Source organism: Colius striatus, chromosome 1 (assembly GCF_028858725.1).
Source record: "Colius striatus isolate bColStr4 chromosome 1, bColStr4.1.hap1, whole genome shotgun sequence".
In the NCBI taxonomy this organism is placed as follows: Eukaryota; Metazoa; Chordata; class Aves; order Coliiformes; family Coliidae; genus Colius; species Colius striatus.
Window position 1 is genome coordinate 172,308,543 of NC_084759.1, and position 11,044 is coordinate 172,319,586.

Sequence of the window (11,044 nt, forward strand, 5' to 3'; positions counted from 1 at the left end):
TGATACTAACAAACCTCCACCTGCTCTGCGTGGTTACAGCAACATTTTTATTCTCAATTAAACTTTACAGTGCTGCTCTAATTGACCGTGAGATAGCTCTGCGGGCGCAACCTTTCGCCCCCAGCGGCTCTTCCCCCTGCACCTTGCCGCTTCCCCGCGCAGGGGAGGGCCGGCCGACCCCCTTTCCCCTCGGAGCCGCGCTTTTTGGGCGGAGCGGCCCCGGTGCCCCGGCGGGGCGGTCCCCTCCAGGGCGGCGGCGGGACGAGCCTCTCGCGGCGGCGGGGACAGGCGGACAGCCGGGGGAAGGAGGAGGCTGGCGCCAGGCGCTGGGCAGCCACTGGCGCGGGAGCTCCCCCCTCGCCTCGCCTCGCCTCCCGCGGCGGAGGATAAAGGCACCTGGCCCGGCGCTCCGAGCTGCCGGAGCGGGAAAGCAACGGGCGGCGGCGGCCGCCGAACGGGCGTGCGGGAGTGCGGGGGTCGGGCCGGGCCCCGCCGCGCAGCCCCCTCCATGCGCGGGGCCGGCGGCACCGACTCCCCCCGGGTCGCGCCCTCGCCCGGGAACGGCAGCCGGTGGCGGGCGGCGGAGCCCGGCGGCGGCAGCAGCCCCAGCCCCGAGGCGTGGTCGGGGTCTCCCAACGGCAGCCTGGGCGGCTGGGACCCCTTCGGGCGCGACGAGGAGCTGGCGAAGCTGGAGATCGCCGTGCTGGCTGTCACCTTCGCAGTGGCGGTGGTGGGCAACGGCAGCGTGCTGCTAGCCCTGCGGCGCACGCCGCGCAAGGCGTCCCGCATGCACCTCTTCATCCGCCACCTCAGCCTGGCCGACCTGGTGGTGGCCTTCTTCCAGGTGCTGCCCCAGCTCTGCTGGGAGGTGACCCACCGCTTCCACGGCCCCGACGGGCTCTGCCGCGTCGTCAAGCATCTGCAGGTCTTCGGCATGTTCGCCTCGGCGTACATGCTGGTGGCCATGACCGCCGACCGCTACATCGCCGTCTGCCACCCGCTAAAGACACTGCAGCAGCCCACCAAGCGCTCCTACGGGATGATCGCGGCGGCCTGGGCGCTCAGCTTGCTCCTCAGCACCCCGCAGTACTTCATCTTCTCCCTCAGCGAGGTGGAGCGCGGCTCGCAGGTCTACGACTGCTGGGCGCACTTCATCATGCCCTGGGGGCCACGCGCCTACATCACCTGGATCACCGGTGGCATCTTCGTTGCGCCCGTCCTCATCCTCGTCACCTGCTACGGCTTCATCTGCTACCACATCTGGCGCAACGTCAGGGGCAAAACGCGCCCGGGGGAGACGGCGGGCGGCGGGCGGCGAGCGGGCGGCGGCGGCGGCCCGCGGCGGGGTCCGCTGCTCGCCCCCTGCGTCAGCAACGTCAAGACCATCTCCCGCGCCAAGATCCGCACCGTCAAGATGACCTTCGTCATCGTCTCGGCATACGTCGTCTGCTGGGCGCCCTTCTTCACCATCCAGATGTGGTCCGTCTGGGACCAGCGCTTCCCCTGGGTCGGTAGGTGACAGGGGGGCCCCGGCGGGCACCGGGAGGGCACGGCCGCCGCCTTCCCCCTGGCCGCGCTGGCGGGCGTCGGCGTCCCCCGGGGCCGCGGTCCCGATCCGGGCGCGGAAGCCGAAAGCGGCGCCGGAGCGTGTCCTCCCCGCGCCGTCCCGCCGAATTGGCCCCTCTCCCCGCCGGGGAGCCGTAGCCGCACGCCGGCCACCCCGCAGGCGCCTGGCGCGGCCGGAAGAAAAGCCGGCCCTCGGGGCCGCCGGCACCGCCGGGCCCTGGACGGGGCGGTCCCGCGGAGCGGCAGTGCGGAGGCGGCGGCGCTCGGTCCCGCCGGCCCCGGGAACATCTGGAGCGGAGCGGAGTGGAGGGGCTGCTAGGGGCAGCTGTGTCGCCCACACACACCTCCCGGAGAGAGCAGCAGCCGCCGTGTTCATCTGTGGCAAAACTGCGGGTGGAAAACGGAAATATTTGTGGCGATAACGTGTGGCAGCAACATTTTCTGCATTTGAAGATGCCTTTGAATAAAACTTTGCAGATGTTTTGCGTGGTTATCAAGCATACACACATATATGTCACGAGCAGGGAACTTACTAAGCCTTCTTTCCTGTAACTGCCTTGCCTGTGCTTTGCCCTCTGTCTAGCAGCGAGGTTGAGCACACCTTGAACCCTTCCCTTCGTCTCAACAGGGCAGTCACCTCTGAGTAACTCTTTTAGTTCTCATGAAACAGTGGCAATTTATATTTTGGTATTTTAGTATTTAGTATGCCTGCTAAATCTGGTTGAATGTAATTGCTGAGTTTAGAAGTTATTACATAGGGAAAGGCAGGCGACGTAGTAACGTATATACCTTGTTTCCTCATAATGAGAAAGCAGCAAATAAAAATGTTAAAACTCATAATTTCTTGATTTAAAAAAAAAATCCCCAAATTGTCATTTACTGTAGTGAGAGCACTTAAAAGCCCCTAAAATGGGACTAAAGTCAAGCCTAAAATGCAGGTGTCTACAGAGAAATAAAGGCTTACAGTAATTAAACAGGGCTGGGTTGTTTTTTTTTTTTTCACTTCTGAAGAAACACAAACCTAATTGAACACATGGGTATTTGGTAGGTTTGTTTGAAGAGATTCTTTAAATCTACAGAAGTGCTTTAACAGACCAATTACACTTCCTTGAAGATTCAATATTTATGAAGAAAGGCCACTAAAAATTGATTAGACTAAATATATGTTTAGAGTATTTGATGATTTAACTAATTACCAAAGTTAGAAGACCACAGCTGTTTTATGGCATTAGTGCTAACTTCCATTTTTCCCTGGAGTAAAATTTGTATAACCTTTGAAATCCAAATTTGATTCACAAGCCAGTAGTTACTCAAGCATTCAACACTTTTCAACATGCAAATGTCTACAGCCAATTTCAGTATTATTGTTAGCAATGGGAAATCAGTGGAAATTTTTACATTGCCTCCCCAGGGCAACCAGTTTTCAAAACAAAAGTCTGAACAAAACCTGTTCAGTATTTAAAGCATGAGCTTATCAACACATGGATAAACATCAGTGGAAATGGGACTAAAGCTTTATTTTGTACGGATTTCCCCATAACTTCTCCTGTCACAGCTTTTTGAAGTCTGTTCAGGGAAATTCCCGTTCACCTCAATAGCAGCCTTACATAAATAACTTTCCTGATTATGTCCTCATTATTCATTTCAAATGCTGCTGCTCAACTTTGAGAACTAGAGTTTCTCAGGAAAAGAAATCCAACAGTTAATGAAGCAATTGACTGAATGGTGCACATGTTCTTTTGATGATTAACCCACTTTCTTTCCCCCTCCCCAGATTCTGAAAACACTGCCACTACCGTCACGGCTCTGTTGGCCAGTTTGAACAGCTGCTGCAACCCTTGGATCTATATGTTCTTCAGTGGACACCTCCTGCAAGACTGCATACAGAGCTTCCCTTGCTGCCTAAAAATAAAGCGAACGCTGAGTAAAGAAGATTCAAACAGCAACAGCAGGCGACAGACTTCTTTTACCAACAACAGAAGCCCAACCCACAGCTTGAACACCTGGAGAGAGTCAACCCACTCCAAATCGACCAGCTTCATCCCTGTTCCAACCTGAGACAGGCCCGGGGGCAGGTAGGGCTGACAGCCCCCTAACAGTGTTTGGGAAGGTTACGGCGTAGCACTTGACTCTGCTCAAAGGCACTGGTCGTGGTGACAGGGGATGACCAGGATGGCTGTAAGACAAAATGTGTGGCATTGCTTGATAAGCTGTTCTGCAGCATGTAAATTATTTTGAAAGGTATTTAGGACTTGAGCAACCGATCAGGAAGGTGTGGCAACAATAAAGTAATTATTTTTCTAAATAGAATATTGTTTGTTTGTTTGTTTTAGTTGTTTCTAAAATACTACGTGCATTGTTTTCTTGTTGTTCAAAGCAGTAAAAATAATGGAGTCTGTAAGTGTTGGGGTAATTTCACTCCCTAGTGTTAATGCCTAAAATTTCTCATGGTTGTGTGATGAAGTCACAGAGAAAGACGATATGAGCAAGATCACCATTTAGTCTTAAACACAAAAAGAAAGAGTCAGGAGAAAGTCCTGACTGTCCAGATAAGGAACATCATTAGACAGGCTCTGAGCTATTGGGAATTTAATCACACTGCTTTATCTTGTGAAGATCTAGAAATTCTCAGTTAATGAAATTTAACAGCTCTTGTGAAGGCGCATTGAAGTCTGTATGTGTATTGTGGGTTTTCATTTTTAGGGTGATAATTCCTCTTCCCTTCACGTTAGTGGAAGTTATACAGTGTAACTTTTTGTGTGTTGCTGCACCTACCTTGATTTTTTTAAACTTATTAAAAAAATATATTGCTAAGTAAGTATGATAAGCTATGACTAGTTTAGCTCTGTTGCAAATGGATACACCAAGAAAACTCATTGTGACTACCAGAAGCATTTGCTTTATGGGCAAGAATTGTGTCTTTTTTCTTCGTCGAGACAGCTAGGCTCAAGCCACCTTTGTTTGTCAAGCAAATAGCCCCAAAAACTTGGGAGAATGGCAAGAGCTGAAAGATCAGTATATTCCAAGATACAGATCTGAGAATCAAACTTAGAAGTCAGTGATGTTGTTGTGTGAATTTTTTTTGGCAGATCACGGCAATAGTCTTCAAAATTGGCAGTGAACTGACAATAAAAAGCCAGCACAGCAAATGTGCATTCAAGGTGTTCTTGCTTTCACTACTATGCGTGCCAAGTCAAATGGAGTTCCTACACCTTGCAAATAATCCTGTTATGTCTTCCTGTGGAGCCCATCTTTCACCTGGAGGCCGCATTTTGAAGCTCCTTGAATAAGTTTTGCTATGATTTTAAAGTTCTGAGGATCTCTTTGAGAAGTATGGCTATCTGTCTGCTTCACTATTGTGAGATTCCTGTGTCCTGAAATCCAGAAGTTCCCCCGGCACAGGGCACGACCTCTGGTGCAGTCTCAACTGACTCACCAGAGCAGTAGGACACATGCATGACTGTGTAATGTGCGTGCTTACGTTTGTAAAGAGGAACCTCAGAAGCAGGCTTCTCTTTCCACCCCCAAAACCAGACAAACAAGATTGCTTTTCTAATTGCTCGAGGATAGAAGAGGTTGGAGCCACAACCGTGGCTTCCGCCGAGGATGATGCTGTGCTGCCCTCATGCCTGTCACAATTATGGTGGCAGAAATTAATAGAGCTAGATGCAGGATAAAATCATATTCAAGCTTTTATCCACTCTAGAAACTCCCAGATGCACCACTGATTTTTTTTCTGGGCAAAGAATAGGGAAGATCCTAGCTAAAAAGAAATTAATTCATTTTGTTGTCACTAAAGAAAACTCTATGTCTTCTCTCTACATTTCTTGTTATCATTTTCTGCTCTTCAAGAGAGCAATCTGGTCTAATGTTGTTGTCATTGTTCAAAACACTAGAACCCAAAGGGCTGCATGGTGGAATGGCTTATATTTAACATTCTATCTCTATGACCACCTTCAGTACACAGATGTGACTACAGTTCTCATCAGTTCTGGGTGAAGGTTTGTTGTATTTTGGTCCTCCCAGCTAAAATGCATGCAGTGGTGCTGGGGGTCTGTGTATTTGTGCACATTATATATACTGCATATATTTTGCAAGTAGGTAGTTCACAGTTTCCCAAGTTGCAAGTGTTTCAAGTTAAGTGCACTATACTTGTGCCTAGTTTTCTATTTGTGTTACTACTTTCTTTGTAGGTAAAATGTGTATTAAAAGGCAATTATCTGTACTAACAGAATTTTCATGTTTGTGGAATTCAATTATTTTTCTATTACACTTTATAGTCGAACAGAGAAGATGATGAGAAAACAAATGTAGAATAATGCTGATAATAACATTAAGCTGGGTAATGACCTATATATATACATATATGTATGTATAAACAGACTCAAAATTATGATTTTGATTTTCTTCCAAATCTAGGCATACACTTGGAGCTTGTCAGCATTAATATACCCCGTGAGTGTTCTACAGTTTCTGTAATTAAATTAACAACACTGTTTAGCAGTATTTGGATTCCAGGCATTTTTTGTTAATAGATTTCTGGTTTTTTTCACATAATTGTAATGTCGGAAGATCCAGCCCATATTTTTTAATTGTTCATCTGTGGAGATGCAGGTTTCTTTAACTGCTGCTTCGGGTTATCAGGAGGACACACTAATGAAAACAGAAGGAAATGAGAAATTGTGAAGCCACTGCACATTTAAAACATGGAAACATACTCCAATAAACCTGTATATTTGTTTGATGAGAGGCATTTTGTTTCTTTTGCTTGACTAGATTTTTCAGGGCCAAAAACATATTTAGTGATGCTCTATATATTTTAAAAAATGTTAATTTTTTCATTAATTTTAATATGTTGTTTTCATGAAAAGCCTTAAGGGGTTAAGAAAACTAAAATGTTTTTGTTACACATACTGCATGAAGGATACATTGCAGAAAGAAGAAACGTGCTTTCCACTATTTGCAGCTAGTATTGTTAAAATATGTAACATGGCACTTATTGGCATTCTGCAGGGGTTATTTTGACATTCTTCTTTTCATTTTGGGGAAGAAAATACTTAGCTTCTGATGTAAAACACAACTGAATGGATGAGCTTCCACTGTGTTGCTTGTGTCGGTGTTCCTAGAATTGCAGCATTTTAAGGAAAATTAGATGACAGAAGCAGAGCACTTCAGATGGAAAAGATATTGTTTTTTTAATAAGAAACATAAATTTCCAAAAAGCTTTTTTGTTCATTCATTTTCTTCTTGAATTTGTAGGTAAACATATGGTTGGCTCACAAAAAAGAAAGGATTTTTTTCTGTATTACCACATCAAGACCGGTCTATGAGAAGACACAAGTTCATGTGTGCCCAGTCCTGCAAAGACAAAGGTTTTGTCTGCGGAAAATCTTATGGCATGTTCCAAATTGTCCAGATCAAAAGATGCTATTAAAGTGCACACATGCTCCTTTCCAATTTGTGCACATGGAAACCAGTGCAGAAGGTGACAAGAAGCTGCAGGGCTGGATGTTGTCCCAAGGCACGTGCCAGTGACCCAGCTTTGGGAAGTGAACTCAGATCTTGCAGTAGAGCTATTACTAAAATACAGAGCCATTTTCGGCGTAAGGGAACCTCTTACAGAGTTATTCTAGACTGAGTTCTGCACCTACAGAAGGGGTTAATTAAACAGTGTCCTCTTCTAAAGAGTGCCTGCCTGAATGTCAGTGGTACAGTCCCTCTTGTACAGGATGGAAGAAGTTCCTTCCGTACATGGAAGACTGGGGCAGAATGGAGTTAGTGTGCTTAAACAGTAGTTTGGAGCTTTATTTACTGTTATAAGATGGGTTTTCTGTGTACTTCTTTAGAAATGAGCATTACTGGAAGGTGTAGCACTTGATACTTGGATGAAAGAACAGCAAGGTATATAAACAGATTTCAAGGTCCAGGAACAGATCACAGCTGCTCCACAGGGAGCAGTCCTGGTTGGTTCAGGTAACAGTCTCTCACACAAGAAAAGGTCCAACAAGCCTTGAAAAAGGCAAGGAACTGTCAAGGGTGATATGTCATGCAGACTGGTTTGTGCAGGTATGGAAAAAGCAAGCAAGCAGCAATCACGACAAGTCAATGCTGAGCTTTGTTAGAGCCAGCCAGCATGGCTCTGCCTCTCCCAGGACCAGTCCTGCAGAGAGTCCTGCACTGGTACCGTGTTAATGGGTTAATACTGTATTGCTGTTGTGGTACAGCTGCTCAGTAATTTGCCATGTCTTGGTATAAACTTGCTTGGAGTAACAATTTACATGCAAATTAGCCTTAGGTCTTCTTAAGGACATTTTTAGCTGAATTCCTGACACAGTCCATTGGGCTACTCCATTTCTGAAAAGCAAGGCTGTGATGCAGTATTAGGAGCACAACGCTTTTCCCAGCTGTACAGTGAGGAGAATAGTAAGTGTCTCTAGTTCCAGGTGGATCAATATGATATTTGGTAAAGGTGGACTTTTTTCCTAAGCAGAGAAGAACCTTTTGCACATCTCCAATATTTAATACATTTCCAACCCATTGCCCATTTCATGGAATCATAGAATGGTTGGGTTGGAAGGGACCTCCAGAGATCATCTAGTCCAGCTTCCCTGCAGAAGCAGGTTCACCCAGATCAGGTCGCATAGGAACATATCCAGGTGGGTCTTGAAGACCTCCAAGGAAGGAGACTCCACAATCCCTCCAATATTTTTTTTTAAGGGCGGTAGGTGGGAGGGGAGGGTTAGAGATGTTGCATTTTCTCACTGTTCTTTAAACAAAGGATGGCTTTCAGAAAATAAAGTCAGGATTAGTGGAAGGACATCTACAGTTTTTCTGCTTCTTCATTGGCTTAGATTTTTTCCTTTTAATGATGAAGTAAATGCAAGAGTGCCTTCCCTTCCATTTCATGCCAAATTAAGTCATTCCCAGTAACAGTTTTGAACTGCTGGGGTTCATTATGGGTTTCTGTAAGGATCTAACGCTATTAACAGTTGCATAAGCAGTAATTAAGATTTAATGCCATCTGACTGCAGAATTAAGGGCTACCATCTCATGACTGTCTATTGTTAAATTGATTGTGCTCCTACTCTGCAGTAGGACAAAGTGCTATTGCAACCACAGTCCTCTTTCCATGTCAGTATTTTATATACTTAGGGTTATAATATTTTATCTTTCCCCCTCAAATGTGGTAGGCCTGTGAGACTTGCTTAACCAGATATATGAGCTTTACTTTTGCCACTGGTCAAAAAATACAGCCTTACTAGAAATGAAGACAGAGAACCCTCATGATTTGTATTCCTTCTGACTTACGACTTCTTGTCCCACTTGTTATGAATGGACTATGTTGTCCTATTTGACATGAATCATTCCACTTTGTGGCCCTTGAATGAAGGAGTTTTCATCTAACCCAGAAAAAAAGCACCCCATCTAAATAGTTGAGTCTTAGATTTGAGCCAAAAAAGACTTCTTCTGCAGGGCACAAATATCCTGGGCAATGATATCATATGGACCAAAGTATGCCATAGAAGTCGTTCTGCCTTTGGTCTTCCTCTTTGTGTTCACCAGTCTCATTCTTGTCCAGCCCAGCTGGCAGGGACAAGTAGGAAGCCACTGCTGCCCCATGTTCATTGCTGTCTATGTCCTCTTACAAAAACTCAGGCACTGGGAGATCTGAATTGTATCCCCAGTGGCAGTGGCTGCGTATCCAGCACCAGTAAAGTTAATTTACTAATGCCTGAGGTGTTCATCTGTAGTTCAGGGTAATGATGTTTATCTTCCTAAATTCTTATAGGACATGTGAATAAGAAGTGCTGCTCGAGTTCAACATTCTTTTTTAAGCAAAGCACTGGCAATGGAGGATGTAGAGAAATGTAGATGTTAAAGCAAAACCTGACAAAACTTATTATAAACTACTTGGCTCTCCAGGGCATGAAGCCTATTTTGAAAGATAAAGAAAAAGTTATCATACACTGGCACAGTGGCTGCTCCAGGCTCTTCCACCACTGCTGCTATGATTCCTCCTGCCATAGTCTCCCCATCGCTGTTAATGGTGGCTGCAGCAAGTGTGAGGTCAAAGACCATAGGAGCAGCAGCAGACACAACTGTCATTAAAATGTATCCATTTTAAACTCTTTTTGGAGGGAGGGACTGGTGAGGCTGCACCCCAAGCACTGTGCTCAGTTTTGGGTCTCTCACTAGAAGAAGGACATTGAGGTTCTGGAGACAGGCAGTGAAGCCGGTGTAGGATCTGGAGAACAAGTCTTACGACGAACAGCTGAGGGACCTGGAGTTGTTTAGCCTGGAGAAGAGGCTGAGAGGAGATGTAATCACTCGCTACAATTACCTGAAGGGAGGCTGTAGTGAAGTGGCTGTCAGCCTCTTCTCCCAAGTAAGGAGTGATAGGACAAGAGGAAACGGCCTCAAGTTGCAGAAGGGAAGGTTTAGATTGGAAATTAGGAAGAACTTTACTGAGAGGGCTGTTAAACACTGGAACAGGCTGCCCAGGGAGGCAGCAGAGTAGCCATCCCTGGAGATATTTAAAAGACTCATAGATAAGGTGCTGAGGGACATGGATTAGTGGTGGGCTTGGCAGTGTGAGGTTAGTGGTTGGATTTGATAATCTTAGAGGTCTTTTCCAACCAAACAATTCTGTGATTCTATGGATATGGATCCTATCACATGAAGAACCCTGCAGTGACTATTGAGAGAGAGATGAACTGGTGACTCAGAGCAAATAAAACATGTCTCAGCCCAAAGATTATTTGAAAGTATCAATGATTTCCATTTTGTAATTGTTAGATATGTTTTATATATTCAGAAAAGGAGTCCCATGTCTCCTGGATTTGTAATTACATGAAGCTCTTTACAAATCTGTAAGTGTGTGCCCAGAGATGGGTAGCTCAAGGTCATGTCTAAAAAAGGACAACAATCTCTTCAAGTTAAGCATTCAACATGTGACTTGTAGGGTCTTGGCTCCCACAATAAAGACATGGACATGTCCTGTGGGAAATGGGCAGCTACAGAGCTTTCAATGAGGAGAAAGAAAGAAACCTAAATACCAGTCCCCTTTTTGGAAAGAGGTGATGAAGCTAGGCTAAATGTCACAATAAATGCCTAAATCTTCAGACTAAAAGGCAACAGTCTTCCTAGTATTTTAGAAAGCTTTTGGTTGAAGATGTTAAGGAAGTGAGGAGCAGTTTATGAAGAACCCAAAGGAACAGGAGACATCTAACGTAGCATTCTTATCAAAAGAAGGAACTTGCTCAGGTGCTGCTTAAATGTTTTTCTAAGTAAGAATAGTAGCTGTACAAAATAGTGGCAAAAATAAGAAAGGACTGGGTAACAAATGCTCTCTCTTAGTTCATTGTAAAGCAAGCAGCTTATGCAGTAGGCATCTGCAGAATGGGGTAGGCACAGACAAACACATACTCTGAAGTACTGCGAGTGTCAGTTGCTCAGAGGAAACCACCAATAATGATTC

The 11,044-nt window shown here is 45.8% G+C and overlaps 1 protein-coding gene across 1 annotated transcript; it reads left to right on the forward strand.

Annotated features, from left to right (window-relative positions):
* Positions 1 to 508: 508 nt before the first annotated feature.
* Positions 509 to 3,624, forward strand: AVPR1A (arginine vasopressin receptor 1A). The gene is made up of 2 exons (XM_062017062.1): positions 509 to 1,511; positions 3,341 to 3,624. The coding sequence occupies exons 1-2, from the start codon at positions 509 to 511 to the stop codon at positions 3,622 to 3,624; spliced, it is 1,287 nt and encodes a 428-aa protein (XP_061873046.1).
* The last annotated feature ends 7,420 nt before the right edge of the window (positions 3,625 to 11,044 follow it).